Source organism: Rhipicephalus microplus, chromosome 6 (assembly GCF_043290135.1).
Source record: "Rhipicephalus microplus isolate Deutch F79 chromosome 6, USDA_Rmic, whole genome shotgun sequence".
NCBI lineage: Eukaryota > Metazoa > Arthropoda > Arachnida > Ixodida > Ixodidae > Rhipicephalus > Rhipicephalus microplus.
In genome coordinates, this window is record NC_134705.1 from 129,231,186 (window position 1) to 129,258,492 (window position 27,307).

At 41.5% G+C, this 27,307-nt stretch overlaps 1 protein-coding gene and 1 long non-coding RNA gene across 3 annotated transcripts; both read left to right on the forward strand.

Moving 5' to 3' along the window:
• Nucleotides 1-1,583: 1,583 nt before the first annotated feature.
• Nucleotides 1,584-5,587, forward strand: LOC119167386 (uncharacterized). Of its 2 annotated transcripts, none has more exons than XM_075865472.1 (3): nt 1,584-1,620; nt 2,761-2,834; nt 4,186-5,587. In XM_075865472.1, the coding sequence occupies exons 2-3, from the start codon at nt 2,768-2,770 to the stop codon at nt 4,737-4,739; spliced, it is 621 nt and encodes a 206-aa protein (XP_075721587.1). In that variant the 5' UTR covers nt 1,584-1,620; nt 2,761-2,767; the 3' UTR covers nt 4,740-5,587. The 2 variants fall into 2 exon arrangements, with proteins under 2 accessions (XP_075721587.1, XP_037274755.2); XM_037418858.2 differs by having other exon boundaries at nt 1,587-1,620; nt 2,757-2,834.
• A 3,684-nt stretch (nt 5,588-9,271) lies between these two features.
• On the forward strand, nt 9,272-14,453 carry LOC142765493 (uncharacterized). Its single transcript, XR_012884290.1, has 3 exons — nt 9,272-9,318; nt 10,678-10,807; nt 14,158-14,453. It is a non-coding gene; the product is annotated as an uncharacterized LOC142765493 (long non-coding RNA).
• Nucleotides 14,454-27,307: the final 12,854 nt, after the last annotated feature.

A 27,307-nucleotide genomic window follows, 5' to 3' on the forward strand; every position in this document is an offset into this window, starting at 1 on the left:
ACCACTGGCAGATATTCGCGATTCGGCTCGGAAGCGAGATATCCGCGACGTGCAGGTTCAGAGGCGCTCGGAAGCGCACTGTCGTTTGACGATGTAGGAAACACGTGAGATCCATCAGCCCAACCAAACACACAGATACCGAGCTTCTTGCACCGTCTGTCTCCAAGGCACCACCGCCAAGCAAAAGCAAACAATTTGCGAAAATATGCAGGACAACTTTCCACAGCAGGTTTTCTTTCTTTTTTTTTCCTTCTTGTGAGATCCCCCTGTATTTTTTTCTTTTTCGTTCACAGAATGCTGTTCTCGCTTGTTGTGCTTATGCTGCCCCCAGTTACAGTGAAAGTGCGCTGACTCGAGGTCAGTCGTGAGGCACGCCGATGCCAAAAAAAAAAAAATAAATCTGTGGTCCTCGCGTACCTTTAGGATTCACTGAGAGCGTCACGATGGGGGTATTGGGCAAAAGCCACCAAAGCAGCTGCACCTTGCAGTCACGTGGTAATAAACTCTAAAACGCAAGTTAAAAATCACGTGATGGAAAACTGTCTACGTGGCGAAACTGGATTTTGACATCTTTTTACTACTTGCCTGAGAGGTGGTGGTAAAACTATGTCATGTACCATCTTTTACTCCTACACGAGGTAGTAATTTTAAACGCAAGAGAGTTTTCCGAGGTCATGAGCCGCAAAAACCCCAAACTCGGATAGTTTTTGCTTACAGCGTATAGCCCCACTCGAAATTCAACTTGTCGTTTTTATTAGCAGATATTGCGTTTCAAGTCCATCTATTATTACATGGAGTATGAACAAGAAATATGAGTACGTTTTTTGGTAGACATTGATTGATTGATTGATTGATTGATTGATTGATTGATTGATTGATTGATTTGTGGGGTTTAACGTCCCAAAACCACCATATGTATATGAGAGACGCCTGCTGGCAGACATTTCATGAGACGCTTAAGAATTATGTCTACTGCCTCAAAAACACTCGCACACCAATGAACAAACGTTTACTGCGTTTCGGGCGCAGAAGTTACGCCGTTGATTAATCGCACAGATGCCAAGCAATGACCTCTCAACCTTTGAGTTCCATGAAATCAGCGACCGTTTCGTATTGCAAATACTAAAGAAATCCGTTATGCAGGCATCGTATCCCATAACACTTAATGCGGTGGTTGCGCCGCGTTGGCCAGGGTTCAATACGCGCACAAGGACGTCGGTGGCATAGCCGCTCCGGCTGCCTTGCTTGATGGTCTCTTGGCGTCCGTGACACCGCACATTGTGTGTTATATACTTTTAAACCATACCTTCGGTAGAGCTTGCCGCGAACATGAAACCATCGGAGGTCTCGCACTTTTCAGACGTCTTGATGACTTCCTCCTTTATGCAAACACCACGGTGCATCGTTAATTCAGCCCCTATAGTGCTCAGTTAGCAGGTAGAACAGCCCATTAGTCTTCCATTTCCCCATCTTGAGACTTTTGAGCTTCGCTTCGTGTGTTGTTAGGCGCTAAAGTGTTGCCTGTATTCGAGGCTATATAAATAGACGTGCTTGGTGGGCCTGCGATATAAGAAGCTTGTAGCCGGTCGACAACACCACACGGTCGCTCAGGTATAGGTGGTGCGTATTACTTTTCTAACATTTTTTTTTTAATTTTCTAGTTATTTTTGATGGGTTGACGCAGTATGCGTGCTTGGTTGAATGACCTTAGATATGCGATATTTTATCGATTATGTCGCCTGGCGCCCAGAGTTCCTTCGTGGTTTGTGCCTATATCAGACTTTGGGAATATTTAGCACACATTCGCACTTCTTGTGATACTTTACTTATGCTGGAAAATTTTGTTCAGACAGGATTTGTGAAGGAAGAGCATTGAGTCTTCGTTAGAATAGGCTTATTTGTTCTGACTTACAAACTTAGACGCCCTCTCAAATAACGCAAGACTACGTATTTGCTCTATTTTCTTGCTTCTCGGATATTATTTTTGCAAAGAGGCAAAGCGAAACCAACTCGCGCAAAATACATGTACAGCCGCGACGTTTCGGCAGCGGGTACGGCATTTTTAAACTGAGCTCTGTCAATAATGATACAAACATGGGTATGAGAACGATGTTTGCGTATCTACTACAGCAATAATTGCTAAAGTATGAACAGTACATACAACTCTATAACTTCCAAAGGCCTGTAATATGCGGAATCCGCACTACAATCAAGAAGAACTATTTACGTTTTTAGAACACCACAGAATATAAACCGTACTCAAGAAGAGCCTGCTTAATTGGCACGCCTGTACTATATTCGCTGCTGAAGGGTTCAAAATATAAAGAATAAATCATCAGTCCCTCATCAATTGTCCTCAAAACAAAACAAAAAATAAACCAGGTGTAGAACTGCTGTATATTATTTTTTGTCCTAACAAGCAAACAGGCTGTGAAGACTTGGGAATCGAAAGAAAATCCTTTTTAATTAACGATCACGAACCTTTTGACCTTCTCATATATTTCCTTTTGATGATTCAAGATACAAAATTGATCATTATTTAGGTAATAATGACTTTCAACTTCGCTGAATGATTCCGGTAGCGTGACTGCCAATAGCTGGCGGTATGGCTGCGCATTGTAATAAAAAGCTATTGTTTTGGTGCATGGAATTATAACTTACTTTGTTTTTTTTTCTTAAGTACCAGTATTACGTCAACACTTGATAGACGCTCTGATTTGTTATTATTCCTTCGCTCGGATTTTGCTGGTGCCTAGACAGAGAAAAAATGGCGTCCTTGCATCAAGTCCTGCTCTTTGTTTCCCTTATGGTCGGGCTGGCGGCTTCAATACCCGGTAAGTATATTACGCCACCATCATTCATTTGTTTGTGAGAAAATAATGCTTGAAAATAGTTTATAAATGTTATTTTCTCCGTTTATGCGAAGCAGTTTTGGGTCAAAATTGTGAACTTTCTATTTCATTTTAGATTCAAATAATTTTTGACTAAATCACAACGGTCAGACTGTCAGAATCATTGCTTTCGTTCATCGTTTTTAAGAGTTGCATGAGTTTCCGCGAGTATTGCGCGGCTCCATATCGTACTGAATATACCTCGGTCTACAGATCTTTGCCAATTTAATCTGATTGCACGCAGACACGTATATATATATATATATATATGTATATATATATATATATATATATATATATATATATGCGGCTCCATTTCTTCGCACATGCATCGAGCCTTTACACAAATAGGTGTAATAAATTTGAACTCCTTATGCAAGCTCTGGATGCAAGAAGTGATAGTTGTCATGTGACATATTCGCTCAGTATTCTTTCTTTTACGATCTAATCTGGGACAACACTCTAGTAGTGTAATTTGGCTGCATGCTTGCGGAACGCAATGGTTCCTCTCTTAGTAAAATCATGCGGGAACCGGTTGGCTCTGCATGCGTAACGAGCAATGTCGCTTGTAAATATTTCATGATGTATATTCTTGCGTATATCCTGGACAGTTCGCACTCTGATTTCAGCAAGCATTGGTCTCGTGTTGACATGAAATTTATTGAAGTGTTACGTAAACTACCGTTTAAATTCTTCGCTTTGCAGCAGCACGAAGTTCAACTCAAACATTATCATTACGAAGACAAAAAATTCGGGTAGCAATAGGGTTGTTGTCATTTGTGGCGCGCAAGTTGTAATCAAAGAGACTTAAAAACAAGTTTCTACTGAAATTCTGTAAAAACCAATCGAAACAGAATGATGTCCAAGCAGAAGCTTGTGTAGTAGAACACCTTTATTGGTCTTACATAAATTAGCTTGTGCTACAGAATAAAAATGTCTTTTTTTCATCATGGCTCTCGAATTTCAACATTCAACCTCAACAGTGCTTACTGTCTAGTAATAAATGCAATGTTAGCACAGGACCCGACATGAAGTAAAAACAAAAATTCTTATGTGTGCCTTACTACAGCGCAAGTAAAACTTTTTTATCTGCGTATTGATATGCCTCTAATAATTTTTCTGTAACAATACGTGAAATCTCCGTGACACTGTGATCGGCGCACTCAATGAATGATTCAAATATTTTGCGTTTTATTGTGCTTTCGCCAGTATTGTTTTTTATTTGATCACTGTCTCCTGTTTTTTTAGAAGACGCACACGTTACTTTTTGCATAATCTCATCTTAATGACGCAGAAAAATGTCGCATACCCGACGAAGACTGGGAGGTTCTGACGGAGCGCTTTCTGGCTCAGATGCCAAACGAGTACATTTTTCGTAGAGGATCAAGCAACACGTCCAAGGGCAACGAAGTACTCCCTGGCATCACCACGGGCGAGACTACCTTAACCGGTCTGTCTCATTTGGAGCGCTACGGCACCGTCCGCGTCTACTGCAAGAACGCCAAGCCTCGCGTTGACGTTAGCCTGGTGTCCCGGGCACCACTGAAGATTTCAATCCCTTGGAAGTACTGCGGAGGCAAGTCCGGGATCGTCGCCACACATGCGAATCATGTCAAGGTCTGCATCAACTTCGAGGTGGACGAAGTGGAGAACAACGTGACGCTCCGGCCGGTCCGGGTCTCGCCGAAGTGGATCGAAACCCTGGACGTGAAAGTTGACGGTGCGGGAGACACCGTCAAGACGGTTGCTTCAATCTTGGGAAAGATAATGTCGGCGTTCGTGAAAGATTTCTGGATTGAGAATCTGCCCTGGAGGATGCACAAGGTCCTCGAACAGATTAGGAAGTGATGGCACAGGCGGTCGACCTGCTGTCCTGCCTTCGTGAAGGGTCACCAATATTTGGCTCCCCAAAACCATGGAGTTCTCAGAGCCATGCCTCAAGCCAGAAATTTATGAGTGTATCTTCAAGTAGCAAGCCCACACAAATATTTCACTTAATTCAATCTGCCTACACACAGTAGGAAGATTGTTTTATTAATAAAGAGGAAAAGAACTCCATCTGAAACATATAAGGTTCCCATGCAGTTTCTTTAAGAATTGGTTGAGAAAGATTCACAAAGTAGATGGTAAGAGCGACAGGCATCTTGGCTAGACAAAATTATCATGATGAGGAATGCTTGATGTATACAAAAAAAGAAAAAGAAACACGCTGCCGAAGTAAGGCTGCTCGTTCCCTGGACACTGTGAAATGAGCTATTTTACGGAGCCTCCTTGGCTATTACGGCTGTCCGGGCTTCGTGAAGGGTCATCAATATTTGGCTCCTCAATGCCATGGAGTTCTCAGAGCTACGCCTCAAGCCAGAAATGTATGAGTGTATCTTTAAGCAGCTGTGAATGGCGTCTGACAGCCATTTTGTGCACCAGTATGTTTTTTGTTGAAAAGTTGGGGTGTAGTCACACCCCAAACACTTAAGTTTTTTCTAACTTTGGGGAAAATCTTTATGCAAATTGACGCTTCTGCGATTCGTATACACCAGTTCTGATATGTCAAAGCAAGGTATTACATTGAGAATCTGTCGTCCACCTTTAAGTCTCAACTGGTCATCAGCCGAAAGCAAAAATATGTGTTAATTAAATATTTTTGAACATTGCTATGAAAAGAAGCTCATTGAAATAAAGATGTAAATATATGAAAATCAACGACTTGTGCTTTTTTGAACAAATTGTGTCAGGTCAGGGGAAAATACTTTATAAACGGCTATCTGAAAAAGCCGCCAGTTCATAAAAACATTTTCTTCTCCTCGCACACGCATATACATATACCCGAAAACAGCCGGGAAAGTAATCACGACACGGACATGTTCACCTAGTATATATTCTGTTCGTTTCCAGAGCCTTTGAACGTGAATGAAATAAAGCAACTGATTCGCTATGCCTTGTTGTAGTGATATATATATATATATATATATATATATATATATATATATATATATATATATATATATATATATATATATATATATATGTGTGTGTGTGTGTGTGTGTGTGTGTGTGTGTGTGTGTGTGTGTGTGTGTGTGTGTGTGTTGCCAAATTCAAAGCGACAGAGACAGGATGGTCACTTGGGGAGCGAGAGTTTATTTGCCTTTTAACACAAACGTGTTTTACGCCGGGGTACACCAAGAGTTCAATGACGTATTTTCATTACGGAAAGGACATTAAAAAAAAAGGACATAATCTGACTGCGACAAGGAAAAGGTTGTCTCAACTTGAGTTAAACATACGTACTTTCGGTCCACCACAACAGTTGCCTGGCATTTTATTTACAACCCCACGGTCACACACTCCGGAAACCTTACGAACCCGCTTTTTCTATCTGTCGCTTTTCCCTCACAGTGCTCTTGTTTGCTGGGTTGTTGTCGGCGTCTGAAAGCGACAAAGCTCAGTAATGCATCGTGGCCTCAGCGATGAAGTCTCCAGCAACGCTCCCTTGCTACACGTGTGTGCCTTTCAGCGGGTTTTTAAGACGAAAGGGGCAATTTTGTCAAGGCTTTATCAAACCGCGTAGCGAAGACGTTAGCCCAAGCTGCAGCCTCGCTCTAAGCATTCATTGATATCAAGAACACCTGCATGACGCACACCTCTCTCTTTTGGCTTTAAAGGACACCAAGAAGGTAAATGATGTTTTGCGAGTTAGTAAAGCACAATTTCACAATCCCGCAAGCGTCACTTTTATCGCGGCATGATATTTTTCAGGGAGAAAAATGTTCGAAAACAAAACACCAGGGGTACGCCATTTTGAGATTTCCGAACGAAACACAGGGACGTCATAAATTTTTAAGGTGTCTAAGTGGTCCCACGTAGCTTTCTTGAGACATTTGAGTACATCTTCATATTAGGTTGTCATAGATCTAGCATAGGAAGTTTAAGAAAATTCCATCATTTTATTGTCGCGAAAATACCAGATATCAATTTTGTAATTTCGGACGTTACGCGTAGAGATTTTGGGGCACAATTTAGATTAAAATTTACTTTATCCGCTAATAATAAACTTAAGATAGCGGAAATAATGGCATTAAGATTCTCAGATTGCAGTTAATCTAAGCCGATGTCATTTTTTCTTTTGTTACGGGGGCTTATTACGGTCTGCAATGACTGCGACAATAGCAGCAATAGCAGGCAATGCGTAGCCAGAGAGCAAAATATCCGAGCTTACCAGCCAATGGCGATGCGATTCTGCACGTTGCTATCTTCTTCTTCACACTTTTAGGGTTCCTTTAACATATATACCTTATTAGTTTACATTTACACATATACTTTTCGTCAAAATTATTTTGGTATCAAAATATTAAAGACTTTTTCTCAGTGAAATGGCGGATGCGTTAGATGGCCTGGTAGTTCACTTGTTATATTAGGAGGAAAATCATGTTAGAAGAATTTTCTCTACCGTCCATATTAAACACAGTGGAGTAAAAACACCGAAATCACCGTTGAAACAGCAAAATATGTCGCACGCGTACAGGTGAAGATCGCAATCAGTAGACTGTGGTGTCAAACTACTCATCTCAATATTTATTTAAAGAGAGCTGGTCTGGCTGAATTCCCAAATAGTCGGTTTTGTGGAGTTCCTGATAAAAAGATTATTATCTATTATCTTGATGAGATGCGCCGCATTGCGCGAATCACATTAGGTGCCGCCTTCCATCTCATAAGATTGAAGTTACACTCCAAATTTACTTTATTTGGGGGTTTAGTCCTTATGATTCAGTGACGGGAAAGCTGCCTTAGCATTCCAGGTGTTTATTGAAGGTTCAAAAGATTCAGGTTGTTGAACCATTTATTACACCTAAATCGCTTGTTTCCAAATAACTTTATTTATTAATTTATTTATTGCTGTTGCTGAAATTATCTGCGTCATTTTTATGTCCGTAACTTTTTTATCAAGTTGTAATATTCAATTTTTTCTGTTAATCCGTCCCATTTCTTTAAAAACAGTAAGCTTTCAAAATAAAAGTATTTCGTTATATCTACCCAGTTCTTGGCTACGTCACAAGCATGGATGCGTGCCACAGTTACCTGGCTCTTCTTCTTCTTCTTCTTCTTCTTCTTCTTCTTCTTCTTCTTCTTCTTCTTCTTCTTCTTCTTCTTCTTCTTCTTCTTCTTCTTCTTCTTCTTCTTCTTCTTCTTCTTCTTCTTCTTCTTCTTCTTCTTCTTCTTCTTCTTCTTCTTCTTCTTCTTCTTCTTCTTCGCGTTCTCCGCTTACATTCACCTCGAATATATCTATTTCAGAAATGTATTTCAAGAGAGGACTGGGTGCGTCCCTATTCCTGGACTCGAGAAAATACCGGCCAGGAGAGAGTGGAGTTAGACGTTCGTTGCGTTCCGCTCTAATCCAGTCATTGAGGCACTGCGCCGTGCTCCCGACCGGGTTGCAGAAATTAGGTGCCTTCTCTCATCTTCTAACCACTACCACCACCACCAGTCATTGTGTTCGATAGCTGTTTAAGAGGACGTGGTATGACGGCCTTAGCCTAAGTTCTGCGTTCTCTCAGCGACGATATTGTATTTGCCGCACCTCTTTACGCTCTCACCGACAACTTCTACAACTGCTCCACAAAGTCGTTGGCAGGGGGATGTCTGAGCAAGCTTCAATGAAGATGCATGCATGTTCAATGCTGCTACAGCTGCTACACACTCATTGATATTGTGCAAAGCTTTTTTTATATCAGTACTAGATAAACATTCCACTACTTCTGGAAGGGCACACGTTGCTTTCATCTGATACGGTTTCCAATGATGGCAGGATCATGTTCCTTTAGTAGTTTCTTGCAGCCCAACAGACGCTACAGAATGCATTGTCTCTATGAAGGGGCAGAGCACCTACAGATGTGTTCGTCACCGTCGAGTCGCATGATTAGCGCCATTTTTCATTTATGCTGCGATTCAAAGCATTACTGACCTTAATGCTTACTGTAAACATACACTTGTTTTTTCTTTGCAGTAAGTACTTATGACTAAAAGCATATAAGTAGAAGTAACTTGCAGGAAAACCAAGCAGAGCATGTGTACGCCGAAGCGGTGTATTGACTGTGGCGCTCTGCTGCTGACTCAAAGGTCACATGTTTGGTCGTGGTCATGGTGGGTGCATTTCAACTGAGGCGAAGTGGTCGAGGCTCTCGTACTGTGTGATGCTAGTGCACGCTAGCACACCAGATGCTCAAACATTCCCAAGCACTTCACAACGGCTTCTCACATAATGTATACCATAGTCTTTGGACATTAAACCACGAGAATCATTATTATTCATACGCAGTGCACGTAAAAATAATGGTTAAAAATTGACTCCTAGTATTCTAGTGTGTATTTCTTTTTTTTTTCAGAGCATGTATCTACATAGCACTGTACTGGAGAATGCGTTCAGTGTTTTTGGTGAGTTATTTCTTGTCTAACACTGCACGTTGGTACATCCTGCGTTTGGGGGCGCCATGTGGACGACATTTACATAAGCGAGCGCAGATGTCCTCTTAGGGAGGGAGGGGGGGGGGGGGCAAAGTGAACGTTTGTCGCAGCGCTACCACCATGCCTTTAGGTTCATATGTGAGGGTAACTTTGCAACCTGCCGCAGCCGCATCAACTATTCCCTATCCATTGCCTAGGATTAATTCGGCATGCACCACCTAGGTTACAAGAAGGGCAACTGTCTCTTCCCCCTCCTCCCCACCCCCAAGAGCACACCTACGGAAACGCTCATGAGTGATAAGCCGGAGCCAGCACTCATTGAGGAAAATAGTAGTCTATGCTTTATGAATGTGTGGAAGGATGTTTTTCTCTCGTTCATTGCTGTGAACACTGCGACAAGCTAGTTGAATGGATTCAAAAATCGCGCGCCTGCGAAAAATGCCACAGAAAAAAATTCTACAAAAAAATTGGACAAATATACCAACCCCTTTGGGGCATAACTGCATAACATTCGTTTAAGCAGGCGACAATGTGATTATATCTGTAATTTCCTATAAGGTATCGAGTGTATTAGCATAAAAATACATGGATGTTTTTTCCTCAGTTTGCGACAACATTATATATGACCTGAAGTTGTCGCAATTTCACAAAACAAGATTCCAAAATTTTCAGTTGGCGTTCATAGCGCGGAGAGCAGAAAACTTGATATCATAAATTCTATTTGTAAAACTCCATCGACATCTATATTGCACGCAGTACTTACTAAGTCATAATCAAATGAAGCGTGGAGAGCCATATTTTAATTACCACCAGGCCCCACCGAACACTCCCCTCTCCTCCCTTAATACAATGTTGCTCCTAATATTTTTGGGATCGCAGGAAACTTCAGAATTCCTGTTATGCCATGGCGCTGCTGCCTGCAATATCTCAAGCTCCAGAACCTAGAGGATGCCACCCTTCCGCAAGTTTCATCTAAAAAGCCGTGTGATTGTTCCGAAATTGCATGCCTGCCTGTTATTTAATGACAAGGTGCTTCAGAACACTGTTGACAAAAAGACTAAAAGTTATGAAAGGTCGGTACTACGTGAGAAGCGAGAAAACGCCCCTTTGTTTTTGCAGTAACAGAAGACACACGCTAGAGCAAGTTTGCACCGCTGGCTGCTTGCATGATATCCTTGTTGATAAAAGGGATACTCTTTCACATTTAAATTCCGGATATCCAGAGTAGCGAGGCGTTGCAGCACTTTTCTATGGTGTCTCTTTCAATAAACAGCCTGGCAAAGGTGCTCCCGATCCATCCAGATTTTTATTTATTTATTTATTTTGCAGTTCAGCGGGCAATCGTACACCGTTGGCACTTTGACCTCGGCTCTGTTTTCCTCCTGATCCCGTACCGACGACCACTTTATAAAGCTACGCTATTCGATAGCTGAAAAGAGATCTTAAAGCCTTCCATACGGTGAGTTCCTCTTTTCATCAATGTCCAGGAGCGATTTCATTTGTAACTGCAGCCTACCGGTCGTGAACTGGCTGCAAAGAACAGTTGAATAAGCACTGCTGAAATTCTGAGTAACAGGGTGGCTTTTTTTTCTCACAAACAATATTTTTTATTTAAAGAATCCAACATGTAAGGTGCGTCTTTACGCCTATTTTCGACGTCGTAATTGTAAGATTGCTGTTGGAAATTGAGCGCAGCGTCACCATAAATACAAAGAAAATAGGAAGAGCGTAGAGGCTTGATGAGTTTGGAAAGAGATCAGGACCGATGTGTTTGAATAAAAGAAGGTGTGATCAGGAGGCTTCTCCATGGGGACAGCGGCTGGTCTTTTTATTTACATTTTGTGAGAAATAGGCATTTTCTGGCATTTCCTACTTCTTGGAAAAAAATATTTTCTCGGAATCTCAGAGCTAAAGGAATAGCAGAGTGAAGGGAAACGCGGCGTCTGCGTTTACGTGCAAATATAGAAAAAATTATTGATAGAAGGTAAAGATCGGTAAATTGAAAATCATATTGCCAACTTTTCAAGGCAATGTTTTGGCAATTCTGTGTATATTTTAGATTTTAGTGAGCGCGTTGGCAGGGAATCGAATACATACCCAAATTCGGACTGCCACTCGACTAAGGAAATGTGCTGTGAGTCCTCACACAAATAACGACAGGAACAAATGTTAGCAAAAAAAATTTAGCAAAACATAAGATGCTCTGTGAATTTAGGCCTTAATTTTAATGGAAGGAACTGTTGTGTAGTGTAATTGTAGAACAATAGGATTGGTACGCGAACGTGTGCATATAACAGAGCAAAGTAATGCATACTAAAAACGTTTGATCTGAAATCTACCAACAGATTTTCCTCGTTCGAGGTCTGGTGTTGGTCGAGCGTCAAATTCGTCGTATTTGCGAAATGCTTGAATACTGATTTGATTATTCATTCATAGCAGTGATTTGTTATTAGACTTTGCGAGATTATTATTTCTGTTCTCAAGAAATGATACTGAAGTTTTATGTCGACATTTCAGATGAAATATTTCAAGCAACGGTTCGCAGTGATTTTCGAAGGTTAAATATTTATTTGCAATTATCGGTTTTCAGTAACAGGTACAGCAAGGCATAGCTTTATGTAAATTTAGTGGTGTGTAGGCTATAAACTGAAGTTTGTTGCTACCTTATAGGATATTTACCGCTTGTATATGGTCGCTTTTGCTCCGGCTGTCTTTTTATACAAAAAAACAAAACAAAGTCACTTGTGTGCACAATGCCGTCTGAACACTGTACTTTGTATTAGAGGACGACACATCGCCTATAACACAGTCTCGTCTGCTGATGTGGTCTAGTTTTATTTCACAACTTATCGATATTGCATCGGTGATTCAACAACATTTATTGAGGTGTCTCATTTGCCATGCTGTGGTTTGATAGTCAATACAATATATATGGAAACCGAGTGATGTCTACAAAAGAAGTTACGCGAGTAATAACGAGCTTTGGCAGCAAGAATGAATGGGTTGAAAAGTCAGCTTACTGAATTAGGAGTCTGAACAAAATGCTGAATACGAAACATATTGAATTCAAAAGGGTCTACGAACAAACAACTTTCGCAGCAGCACTCAAGCCATAATAAAAGTTCTTGCCCTTCATACATCAAGTTTTATTATGCAGTATAATGCCTGCAGATACATTGTACCATGCTGTACAATTTTAAAAATCGTATCCTTAACAATTATTGAACAACAAATAATTAGTAAGTGCTGGAATTGAACCTAATGTAATATAGCAACATCTCTGACGTGTTTAAGAGCAAGCCCGTCGACGGGGTGCGTACGTAAAAACATTTCATGTCTTTCATGATTCAGCTTTAGCGTACCGTAATATATGTACATTTTGCCATAAACCAACAACACGCTCTAATCTTCCTGTCTAAATTGTACTGGTGCATATCGTCTTCACACTGATAATGTTATGTCTTGGTCATTTTGGTCAGTCGTGTAGCCTTATCAACGTGTCCAGTGCTTAATATTATTGTCACACATGTCTTTCTTCAGATGTACGTTATTTATCTCTCAAGATAACAGCACCTTCTACGGCAGAGTGTACTGCAGTGAGGACTGCACTCCTCTGCTTTATAATTTTTTTTTCTTTTTAGACAGCAATTTTCAACAGAGACACGTGCCACCACTCGAAAATTACGTCAATATTAACCCCCTTAAAACTAACACACCGAGATTAACAAGGTGCGTTTTACAAAGACAGGTCTTCGTACTTAAACGTCGGCCCGCTTATCTCAGGCACTTCCACTGTTCATCCTGACTATTCCACTAGCACACACACACACACACACACACACACACGTATATATATATATATATATATATATATATATATATATATATATATATATATATATATATATATATATATATATATATATATATATATATATATATATATTCGCAACAGAACTGAACAAAAGAAATAACATGTAAGCTTCCTTTTTCTGGAGTTTACATTGGCCAATATAGGCGCTTGTGATCTTGCTTAGGCGAAGTCCTGAAGCGCAAAATAAGAGCCCGTAATTGTAGTCTTTCGAATAGTGCACCCGTAAAAGCACCTGTGTGCATATCAGTAATGATGTCATTCAATTATACGTATCTGTTTCACAGGAAAGTATGTAATGGTATTTTTACTCACGTATTTTATTCTGGAGCATGCTACCGTGTACAACGTGTTATAGAAACGGCAAACATATTCACAAACATTTTTTTAACGTACGCGTCACTGAATAGTGAATCATATGCATAATCTGGACGTGAAGCTAAGCAAATTCTTCGTCGGTGGCACTTTCTGGCAATGTGCTGGTAGGGACGGTGCTGTTTAGCCGTAAATCAAACAGATATTGTGCAGAAAGCCGAACTTAAGGAACCGGAATAGTCATTGCATGTCGTTACTCAATTACCGCATAAATAATAATACCAAAACATTCGCAAAAACATTTCCATTCAAACAAAAATGCAGTTAGTGTCGTGGCACTATCGTGCTCTGTAACCTATGTATGAAGAGGCACAGTGCTACTTCAACTGACATGTTAACACAATATAGACGTCACCTTTCGCCGTTTATTGCAATAAAGGATAATAGTGATGCATTATTCTGAAAAATTTCAGGACAACTCGGTGTTAGCTTGCCGTAAATATGTGACATTTTGGGTGCGCCAACAGTTGCCATGCTTACTCGGTAACACTGTGAACTGCTTTGTGGAATTGTGCAGCAATACTGCTAAATATGGGCACCCACTTTTCTTCTTTTTATCGCAGATTCCATGAATCTGCATGTCTCTTAGCCTCGGGTCTACATCATTGGGCTTCGGGTGGCTCGCTTTATACTCATGTAACGATAGAGAGGATGTAAATTCTGGTAAACATTCCATCTCTGGATTTGTGTCGACAACCCTTACGTTTCATCAGCAGAGAGCCATGTACACGGCAACATCGAAGGTTTGCACCGTCTTCACTATAGCGGCGCTGTTCTTGCTGCTTGTTGGTTGTTCTGTGGCCGCCATCGTGTGCCCGCCAGGTTACTGCGGAAGAGTGCGCTGCAAACAAGTCGACGAAGCTACTTGCGATGGAATTGTGAAGCAGAACGCGACCTTCTGCCAATGCTGTCCAGCCTGCATAAAACTTCTTGGCAAGTTCTTAGTTTCAATATTTATAGTTCAGCCCTGCTTACACGGGCTCATGCTTACGCGGGCTGACGTGGGCTTACGCTATATTGTTTTGGTCAGAATAATTCAAAAATCCGGACAGGTGGCTGCTCTCAGGCTGAGCACGGCGGTGAGGAAGTATTAAAATTAGTTGGGCATGCGAGTTCTCCTAGTGAGCAACCTTCACTTCCTATAATTTTGGAGTGGTGCTCGTTTGATGAAAAAAAGCAGCCATCGAGCGTCGCCTTGTGTTGTCACAGAAAAGCTGAATGAACGGGAACCAACACAAGTAAAACTTGTGTTGGTTCTTTTTAGTAAAAGCCGTCGCTCGTAGATAGCCGTTAGTTTTGGTCTTTCCTTACTGCTTGCGCCAAAAAAGTCCTCTTCTGACTTTGCTGTGAAGCGCTGTTAGCGCGTTCGCGCACTGCTTCCCGATGCTGAGTCGGCCAACGCAGACGTGCGAGCTTCATACAGCCCGTGGAACGGTATTATGCGACCTCCAAGGCATGACGTCAAAACCATGACTTCCTGTTTGGAGACCGACGTAGCAGTTTATATTACAAATAAGTTTAAACATACAAATAGATGCGTAAACACGATTTTCATTCAAATTTTCTCACATCACTGCCTATTCTCCGGGTTATTTCTCGTCCTGCAAAGCACCCCTTTTCCTCCCCACCGCCCTTATCCCATGCGGTCCCCGCCGAGACGGCTTCTGCAACTCGGCACTCCATATCAAAAGGCTGCGGACCCCAGTGCTACCATAATAGCATGTCAGATGGTCCACCAATCTATCCGAGGGTAGCAAGTTCTCTCCCTGGCGATGGCTAGTTTTCTTTTTGTCCTCTTTAAAAGAATTTCTTAATTGTTTGTATTGTAAATATTGCAGCTAACGTTCCTTCTGCTTTTCTTGAACTGCTTGTTTGTTGGCTATCATCGCGGTTGTGTCTAACAACCCCAAGCCCTGGAATAACCCACTATTTGGCTCTTCCGGCATTTTTATGAGATGTACTGAAGCTTCTTTGTAAATATGCACATAAGCTTTTGCATACGCACATAAGCTTTTGCAGTTGCAAAAATTACATTTCCGTTTTACTTTTTATTTATTTCGCATCCTGCTAAGTTTCATAAATTGCTTACCTAATTGGTGGGTGCCGGAATAATTTTTGGCTCTTGTTGGTCTGACGAAAACTATCTTATTTCGTTTTCATTTGTTTTTGCGACAAGAGTTTGCTCGGTGAAGCAGAAAACCAAGCATATATACATTAGACTTTGGGCTTTTGTGTATTATTGTTACCACCCAAAAATTCCCTTCCGACGAAGCGATGTCAGCCTTTGTACTCCCGTGCAACAGTGTTCGAAGGATGTCCGCGCTTCTCTTCACTGAAATGTCCACAACCAACAGAGCTTATTAATGTCTGATATATGTTTCATATTTATCAAAATACTGACGTACGTATGATCATAATATGTGAGCGTGACAGAACCACAATGGTGAAAATTGGTAGATGCCATGTACAGTGGGAATCGATAATATGTGAATCACGAATGAGGAAGGTTGAATTACCACATTAAAATCAGCACAACGTTACGAGGCGAACGTAAATTGGGCCGTACAAGATTTCCATGCCATGATAATCATGTTTGCGCGTGGCATTTGTGCTCGTCGTCCATTCAGGTCATTTAAAACTAAACTTAGTTTACGTGAAACAAGCGAAATGATCGCGAGCGCGCTATGAGCGTAGCATGTAGTCACGTTTTACGTGACATGCATGTCATGATTATCATGTTTCGACGAGTCATATATCTTCATCGTTTGTTCACGTCACGTGATATCGAAGTTGGTATATGTGGAGCTAGCGAAAGGGCCGTTAGTGAGCTATGAGCGCAGCATGTAGTCATGTTTTACATGAAACGCATGCCAAGGTTATCATGTTTGGACATGTCATTTACCTTCTTCATCCACCCACGTCACGTAGCACTAAGTTTGGCATACGTGAAGCTAGCGAAAAAGCTGCGAATGCACAATCAGCGTAACATGTAGTCATGTTTTATATGACACGCATGCCATGATTATCATTTTTAGACAAGTCATTTACCTTCGTCATTCGTTCGCGTCATGTAATACCAAATTTGGTGTATGTGAAAATAGCGAAACGGGCGTCAGTGCATAATGAGCATAGCGTATCGTCATGTTTTCACATGATACGCATGTCATATTATCGTGTTTGCACCATCACATTACTTTGTCATCCATTGACGTCCCGTAATACCAAATTTAGTGTATGTGAAGCCAATGAAACGACCATGAGCGCATCACGAGCTTGGAATCTAGACATGTTTTTACATGGCTCGCATGCCATTATTATCATGTGAGGGCCTGTCACTTAAGTTCACCATGCATTCATTTTATACCATGCCAGTTCTGCGATATATCATGTGAACGAAACTAACGCAGGAGCAGCAAGACCATGACATGTAAATCGTGATATCCATGACATGCATATCATGATTTCTTTCTTATGACTAGAGAGAGAGAGAGAGAAATAAAGATACAAGGAAAGGCAGGGAGGTTAACCAGACGCACATCCGGTTTGCTACCCTGCACTGGGGAAGGGATAAAGGGGAGAAAAGAGGTTGCAGAAAGATGAGAAGGTACACACAATCACGAGCACACTCGGAGAGCACACACAGTTTACAGGCGGTCACTCAGGTTTGTTGACTTAAGGTAAAGTAGCAGTGCTTTAGTTGCTTTCTGCGCAACTGAGGCAGATGCCCAAGGTCCAAGTATCTTCTGCACACAAAATGGTCCGGGGTCAAGTCGATTCAAAATCATCCGTAGCTGGCATCGCTGTGTGTCGTAGCAAGCGCAGCTGCACAGGACGTGTTCGATGGTCTCTTCATCTCCGCAGTAGTCGCATGTAGGAGTGTCTGCAATACCAATGCGAAAGGAGTACCCCTTTGTGAATGCAACACCCAACCAAAGGTGGCATGACAGTGTCGCATCGGAGCGGGAAAGTTGTGATGGTAACTTTAGCTTGAGCGAAGGATCCAGTTCATAAAATTGACACCTTTGGAAGCTGGTAAGTACTTATATTCGCAATACAGTCACGTTATTTCATACCAATTTTTGTATAGATCTCATTACCTATATGGCCAGCAGAGCTAAAAGTCAAAGGCGGCTAGATAGATAGATAGATAGATAGATAGATAGATAGATAGATAGATAGATAGATAGATAGATAGATAGATAGATAGATAGATAGATAGATAGATAGATAGATAGATAGATAGATAGATAGATAGATAGATAGATAGATAGATAGATAGATAGATAGATAGATAGATAGATAGATAGATAGATAGATAGATAGATAGATAGATAGATAGATAGATAGATAGATAGATACGGTCAAACTCACCAATGTTTGGTTAGAGATGCTTCGCATTTAAAAGTGCAACACGATGAAATTATCACAACGTTGCTCTTGATTTGTAAGCAGTAATAAAAGTTGTTACTGGAAGCAAAATACAACCGTGACATGTAAAGAATATTATGGTCAATATTTTGATTCCAATACGCCAATAACTACTAATGCAGATGTTCATGAGGTGAAGCTTCTTGCACAGGTTAGGTTTCTTTTTTTTTTTGACGTTCATTCTGCTTGCGAAATGCTTGTTCCTAAAGTTATCCTTTTTGTGTACCTGCATTTACGTTACCTTTTTTGTCATTTTTACAGGTGAAAACGAGTCTTGTATCAGCCTCCTACTCGTCGGAGGTGGGCCACCAAAAGTTCAATGTTCTGAAGGGTTGTACTGCGATCGCAATACGGCGAAGTGCATTCCTATATAAGCTCAATGAAACGAATGTACCAAGACTTCCGTTTTTAGACATCAAAACGGCATCATATTTGTTCCTTATATTCAGTTATCGCATGCTTCTTAACAAGAACGCTTACCAATAGAAACAAAGCGAAGCTGCAGTTCTACATGGGAACTCTCTTTTTTTTTGCTTACCGCGCCTCATCATTTATACTACAAAATTAGAGAACGTACACGACAAAATCTGTTGTTTCGCTTTGTTGCTTCGTAGCTAACTGTCTTGGCATACACAGCTCCTTGGCCTTCATTTGATTGACTCTCTGTGTTTGTTAATATCACATTTTCTTGAATCCATCAGTAATGATATGTATTTTAAAAAAATGTCAATAAAAGCCTAGTTCTTCATGGGCACTTACAGACGCAGAATGTCAGCTAAATTTAAGCTCTCTAACGCAGCCATGATTGAAACTACCCCGCTTGGGAAATTTGGGCTCACGACATTTACAAGAACTGCCCAATGAGCATTGTCACGTATTTAAACGGGCCAAATCGCGATTCTAGTTTTTCACAATACCCTCATGACTAAGTCATGATTAACACGGAAAGTCTGCCATACCATCCGGTTTAGACTGAAAACATCTACAATACGTATGATAATCAGTTTACTGATCTAACGTTCATGACGTAAGCTACCACTCCGAACAACTATTTTCAGAAATTACTCCTCTGCCTGCTTTTACTTAAAACAGCATATATTTGAATATTAGGAGCCAAGGTCTTTGCGTATAAAAAAGCCTTGTTGGCGTCTGTCACGCTAATGTTGGGGGATTGACATACATGTGACACACAAAAAAATTATTCACAATATACTAAACCACTCATAATGGTGACAGGACACCATTAAACATCTACAAGCACAAATCCTTCATACTACTTGGTGACTTCAAAGTGGACATTTTTTTTATTTATAGGATTACCCGCAGCGCCACGAGGGCATTATTACAGGGGGGTAACACGATTAATTACGTAAAAGCACATATGTTTACGCAAAGACAAAGACAAAAGAATGAGATAATAACAAAGTGGTGTATGCAATAAAGAGGCGTCATATAAAAAATTTGTATGTAAAAACAGCTGGAACTGGGAAAGTGTTTTACAATCTGCTATACCATTAGAAAGTCTGTTGCAAAGCGTGGAAGTGTGAGGAAAGAATGAATAATGAAACACATTTGTGCGGCATCACGTTTCAAGTACCTTATAGTCATGATCACAACGCATAGAGATGAAGTGAGGGGGAAAATGTACAAGTTTTTGTTAATACCTGTGAGATCTGAATAAATACGAAAAAAAAGTTCCAATTTTGTTTCTAAGCGGCGTTGGGCTAGGGTTTTCCAGCCAAGGTTGTCTTTAATTAATGAGATGCTGCTTATATAGTTGTAATTACCAGACACAAACCTGGACTCTGGATACGCTCAAGTTTATTTACAAGATGGTGTCGGGGTCCCATGCTGCGCAAGCGTACTCGAGTATTCGACGAACGTTCGTATTATAAAGGTATTCTTTAACGCTCTTGGGGGCTTTGTGAAAATTGTGTCTAATGAGGTTAAGCATTCGGGAAGATCTTAAAGTAACATGTTCAATATGCCTAGTCCAAGACAGATTTTCTGAAAAATAAACGCCAAGGTATTTGTAATGCTGCGCCCGTTCAAGTGATGTATCGTCTCAATGATAATCCGAAGTCACAGGCAAACATTTGCGTTAAAAGATATAAACTGACATTTAGTACTATTCAAAGTCATACACCATGTTGAACACCAAGTTTGAATTTTGTTTAAATCGGTTTGTAGGCTAATGACATCGTGTTCGTTTATTATGTTCCTATAAATGACGCAGTCATCTGCATCTAATCTGACATTGCAATGAAGACCCTGCACGAGGAAGAGGAAGAAGAAGTAGATCTGTTAGGTCGCTCTTTTTGTTCACTGTTCAATTTCCGCTCTTTTCTTGGATTATTACGCTGACATCCATTTCTTCGCGGTGTGCCAACAAGACGTCGGGTGGAGACTTCGAGGGCTCGGCGCCCTACAGGTACGACGTCCCTTTATCAAAGACTTTGCTAGTACGCGACCACTACGGTGGTTGGCAGCCATCGCCACGAGCCTTATGCTCGTCCAAGTGCGTTAAACCACATGAGTGATACTGCAGGACACATTGAAAAGCGGCTTACAGGTGCGCCCAAGCATCATAAAGCCGGCCCGTTTGCTCATTAACAACCGCGAAATGGCTGCAGCGGGCACAGCAGCAATGGAAGACGATGAAGCTGAGAGCAAGAAGCTTCGCTTAGAAGAGAATCCCTTCGATGATAAAACGTCAAACTATTACCTAAGTGATGAAGAAGACATGGGCGAAGATGAACCATTTACGTTGGTTACTTATAAAAAGAAACGAGCAGAGGGTATCCCAGTCGTCTTTCGTCCAACAGCTGAAGGTGCTAGCTTCTGGAAAGTGAAGCCCAATCGAGTGTCAGCCGAAGCAGTTTCCGATGCTAAAGAAAAAGTGCAGTCATTCAGAACGACCCGAGATGGAAGCATCAGTGTCAGCGTTGCTTCCTTAAGTTCAGCCAAGCGTCTTCTGATGCTTTCGAATGTAGGTGGCCTTTCATCCCATGGTCATACACTCGGAACGTTGGGAAAGTAAAACACGTTCCTCTGCAGTATTCAGATGAACAACTCCTAGAGTAATTGAGAGATGCAGGGGTTATATCGGCGCGACGGCAAATAAAATACTACCGCCAGGAAGATGGAGGAGTAACGTCGCGTCCGCTTCACTCAGTGATTCTGACTTTTCGAGATGACCGCCCAATTCCAGGAAGAATCCAATTAGGATTTACCAGTCACCCAGTGGAAGAATATCTTGGTCCAGCACTTTGGTGCTATAACTGCCAGCGATTCGGACACATGGCGAAAAGTTGCCGTAACACACGCCGGTGTAAGATCTGCTCAGAAGAACACCATCATAAGGAGTGCGAGTCAGTTCTTCAGCCTAAGTGTGCAAACTGTGCAGGTAATCACGCTGCCTCATATTCAGGCTGCCCGCAAAGCAAAGCTGCCGCAAAAATGCGTCGGCATGAACTCATCCATGGAAGAAAACCGCGCCCCAATGAACCATCTCCAAACCTTGAGGTTGTTCATCCTGTACGTGATTTACCTCAGCGACCACCGCAACAACAGCCGACAAGCACGCCAAGAGAACTGCCTAGAGAACCGCCAAGAGCACACCCGAGAGACCACTCACGAGAAGTACCTTAAAGTAACCCAACCTACGCGTCAAAGCTGTGAACGCCCACGCGACTTCTGCCGGAAAGTAGCAAAACCGACAGTGCCAGTGTTCACCCCAACTACAACATCGAAACGTCACGTCATTCTCAACAGGCCTCATAAAATGAACCATTCAATGGAGACCATGCCTCTGCATCAGTTATGCAATTGATTCTACCAATGCTTTTCGCAGCACTTAAGGCAATCCTGTCTGCTCTACCGGAAGAAAACAACCTGCCAGAAGTAAAAGCCCTGCTGCCTCTGGTAGCACTATTGTGTCAACATTCCGGGTCAAACCTGCGATTAGTAACATATGAATAAGCGCTACAAAGATGTCTCCATATACCAGTGGAATGCCAATGGTCTTGGAAGGAAGTGTGCTGACTACCGTAAACACCTTTTGCAGTATAACGTTCAGTTACTTTGCATGCAAGAGGCAGGAATGAATGATGATTTCCGCCTCTCCAACTACGTGATATGTATGTCATCTCGTCGAAGTGGTCCTAGCAGAGTGCATTTGTGTGTCAGAAAGGACCTACCTTCTCACCAAGTTCACTCAAGTGATTCAGACTTCCCGGAATCCGTCCCTTGCAAAGTATCCTTTGGTGAGCAGTGCCTAACAGTGATCAATTTTTACCTACAACCTTCAAGCCGCATTTCGGGGGCTAGAGCTAACAAATATCCTCAACATTTCTAATCATATACGTTTATATGCGGAGACTTTAATGCGCACAACATAATCTGGGTTGTGATCGATGTGATGCACGTGGGAACATTGCTGAGTGTGCCGCAGACAAATGCAATTTGACAATTTTAAATGACGGCTCCCCAACTTTTCTCCGAGGGCATAATTACTCGAGTTGCATCAATGTAACCATGTGTTCCCAAGATCTAGTGAATGGTGTGGTATGGACAACGGATGTAGAAACACGTGGGATTGACCATTTTCCCATTCTAATGAATCACCCCTACTTGAGAAATGGCGACATCAGACGCTACAGCAAACTGACAAACTGGAAAGCTTTTCGGTACCACCTAACAAACCAAAATAGTGAACTCACGACAGTTGAAAGCTTTACTTTATTTCTGCAAGATAATGCGAATAAATGTACAAAGAAAGTCTCGATTCCAAAAGAGTATGCTGCAGTCGATGGAGAGTATGAACATCTAAGAGCCATCAGACGACGTTCAAAAAGGGCATATCGATGCAGCGGAAGTTTAGAAGCATACAAAATGCACAGAAAATGCACAGTGTAATGCGCAGACGGCTAGAAAATATAGGTAAACGACGCTGGCGTGATTTTTGTGGCACGCTCTCTCCCCACACACCTGTTCCAAGAATTTGGCTTGTAATTCGAGCACTTAGTGGCCCTGTATCACAGAGCTTCCCATTTCGTGCTCTTGCTGTAGCCTTGGACAAACCGGAAGCTGTGGTAGCAGATTAAATTTCTCGACTTATCAGTAGGCCCACCGCATCACAATGTGCCTTATTTGATATTTCTGTCGCGTTAGCCAGCCAGAAAATTAATGCTTGCTTTTGGGCCCTGCATCCTCAACTAGACCCTGTATTTACGTTGAGGGAGCTGCATTGTGCTATAGTATCATGTCGTTAAAAATCGGCCTCTGGACCGGACGGCATTACGTACAATATCCTAAAGAACCTTGGGCCCACAGGCACAACTACTCTCTTAGATATTTACAATAATCTATGGATGCGAAAATTCTACCCGAGTCTTGGAAGTCTGCTCGCATCATTCTGATCTTAAAACCGGCTAAGACGCCCTCGAACCTTGAATCGTTCCGTCCAATCAGTCTGACAAGCTGTCTATGTAAGGTAATGGAAAAAATGATTGATGCGTGACTTCAATGGTGGTGCAACAGAACTGGTGTATTCTCCAACTACTTAACAGGTTTTAGGAAACAGAGATGCACAATGGATGCAATACTGGACTTAGTAACGTATGTGGAGCATGAACGCGCCTGTGGTAGTTTGACGGTCGCAGTGTTCTTGGACATCAAAAGGGCATTTGACACAGTCAGTTACACTCATGTTTTGCTGAGTATGTTGGAACTCGGACTGTCCGGCCGGTGTTTGCGGTGGGTATCGAAATTTTTATCAGGTCGCAAAATATTCATTCAGACGAGCGAAGCAAAAAGTGCAGAACACGACGTCAGACAGGGACTGCCACAAGGAAGTGTACTCAGCCCTTTTTTTTTCAACCTTGTTATGGCTGATTTAGCTAAAAGACTGCCTTCCAGGTTGAAATACTCCTTATATGCAGATGATGTGTGCATTTGGGCATCTGGCACGGACATGCGGTTAATTCAGATTGCATTGCAAGACGGAATAAATATTATGAACAACACTTTAAAAGAAAGAGGAATGATTCTATCGCACGCAAAGACAGCTGTATTGCCCTTCACCCGTAAAAAGTTAAAGAACTTCAATCTCATTTTAGAAGGAGAACCACTAATTATTGGAACACAGCATCGATTTCTCGGAGTAATACTTGATAGGCAGCTATCATGGGCACCTCACATAAAGAAACTCGAAAACAAGGTGAATACGCTAGGGAATATACTCCGCAGAATTGCTGGGACATCATGGGACGGATCTGTATCATCCATGCTCGCCGTTCACAATGCTTTATTACGACAAAAAGTTGCATATTCTGCAGCATTCTCACACGGCCTTTCCCGCACTTCAGAGGAGTGACTTCAAAGACTATTAGCTAGGGGAGTGCGCGTCTGCATAGGTGTTCCACGAGCGACTTCCAGCAGCCTTGTCATAGCAGAGACTCGACAACCACCCTTTCCAGTTATGAGAACAATTGAAACATGCCGCCATTTTTTTCGCTCACAGACGCAACACAAGGACCACCCATTGACACTGGAGATTTTACTAAGAGATAAAAGCAATGCTCATAACGATGTACAGAGTAATGTACATATATTGCCACGAAATCAATTTTGGAGCTCTGAAATGGACTATCCTCCATGGCTGCTTGCAATACCAAGCATTGAATTCTCAGTGGATGGCATTATCAGAAAGAGAGACATGTTCTTCCAAGCTGCTCAACAACTAGCGCTTTATCAGATACACATGCGGTATCCAGGGTACATACACATTTACACAGAGGACTCAAGTACTACAACGTCTTCAACATCGGCATTCATCGTACCACAGCTCAATATTCAGGAATCGTTTAAATTATGTCGCATGACATCATCTACTACATCTGAGCTCTTCCCTATTCTGTATGCTCTAAAGTTTATAAACTCGGTAGCAGACGCCAGAAAATGGGTACTTTTCAGTGACTCACAGGCCGCATTAAGATTGCTCTCCAGTACAAACAGCACGGTAATAAGTGTTAGTATGACATAAGAAACGCTGAAAGAGCTCACCAAAGCAAAGGAGACGCAACATGAGATCAAATTCCAGTGGATACCTGGCCATTGCAACATTCCTGGAAACACAGCTACCGATGAAGCAGCACGGCAAGCACATCGTAAAGACGTTACTGTTTCTTTACCAACTTCGAAAAATGAATTGCGTAGTATTATAAAGAATTCAACTTTTAGAATGAGCAAAACTGCTTGGTTTGACCAAAGTACAAAGAGCTGCGATTTATACCACATCGATCCATTTATTGATTTCAAAATTACGCTGGCATTAGATAGAAGTATGGAAACTCTAATTCACCGATTGAGGCTAGGCACCGCATACACAAACCATTTTTTGCACAGAATCGGCAGAGCTGAAACTCCCGAATGCGAATGTGCATTTATAGATGAAGACGTATGTCACCTTCTCATAGACTGTCCACATCATGACATGCCGAGACGCCGTCTTAAGTCCGAACTGTTCGCATTGGACCACAGACCACTTAGCACGAAAAAACTTCTGGGCCCGTGGCCAACTGGAGTTTTACAGTCACACGCTTTAAAAGCATTAACACGTTTTAACAAGGCCGCGGGATTGCTGACAAGTATTAAGAAAGAACAAACTTTCATTTGTAACACATGTACTTATTATGTACAGTATCATGTGACACCCATCACGTGTGTGTTGTAAAATGAATGACGTGTTGACTATTATGTACATACGAGCGAATGCATCTTTATAAGGACCAGACATGTGCTCTGCTGTTTTGTGCTGGTGGACTTAATATTAACGAGGGACATTTCCAGAGACTTCTTTCATTGACTTTCGAACATTCACTTACCATCATGTTGTGATATATGTGCATATAAGTGTGTCTTTGCATATCTGTGCCCGAGTTTTCTATTTTCCATGCACTGCTTTGTACGTTTTGCTTCAAGATACGTGTTCAAGTTTTAATCAACGGCTAAGGGGTAGCCGGCGCCATAATGGTGCGCCAACATCTCCTTATACATATTATTAACAAAAAAAACCCTGCACAATATCATTGATATAAATTAAAAATAACAAAGGTCCCAAAACAGACACTTACGGCACCCCTGAAGTAACTGTTATTCCAGTTGAAGTACAGCCAATAATTATGACATGCTGTGTTCTTCCGGAAAGGTAATTTTTAATCCAAACAACTCTTGCCGGATGAATACAGAGAGATGATTATTTATGAGAGAGATGACAACCTAGGAATAGATACGCGCTCCGACTCCAGCACTGCAGTGCGTCGGTCATTCATCTGTAGAATCAAGCATATATTGGCGATTTCCGTTCAAACCATTAGCACTTTTTCGGTAGGAATGTAGAGACTACGCAGATTTTAAATTAAAAATCGGTCGCTCTCTGTTAAAACGTTGCCTGTGGCAGAGAAGTAAACTAGGAACTTCTGATGGAATTCGCCAAGAAGTAAACTTTTTCAACTGCGACCTAGCAAATTCAACACGTGCCTCTATGGGGAAGTAATGCGCCTGGAATACGTGAAATCTGCCTGACGATTGTAAATAACAAGTGGCGATTCGGTGAGAGGCTCGTTCCTTTGGTTTGATGCGTCCCATGATAGAATAAACTTTTTCTAAACACAGACATTTATTCGAATTCTGCCTGGGTAGGGTGGTGACCACTGTGGGCAGAGCTTACATTTATTCTTAGACTGTTAGTGACTACAGTCGACAACTTAAACGTAGGCATGATGCACTCTCTGTTAGAGAGAAGTGTTTCGATAGGCGAACAACAGCCATAATTGTGACGGAATAACAGTAATATAAAAAATAAAAGCACAAACTTTCGCACTAGTCGGTAGCAACAATCAACGTATACACAATATAAACCTAAGAATCTAGCTTCGCCGATGCGTCATCATTCTCTTCGTGGAGACGTTTGAATTCGTTAACATGTCGCTTACAAGAAGTTTAATGAATTACTTTCTTTCCTTTCTTCTGGCTTTGGCAGCATTGTACATTCATTCACCACCACAAGGAAAGTTGCTGTTTTTCGAACGCATTAGCTGTTTTTTCTTTAGGGTTTCGCATTACAGCGCCACGCTGTGGGATATTTATTTACTATGTATAGGACTTTATTGTTAATTTTGTTTTCGGCTTACAATCACATAAAATGAGAATCACAATGTTCAGTTACATGCGTTTAAATTGTTTTTCAGATTAACAGACATGGAATTTGTAAAAAAAAAGTGG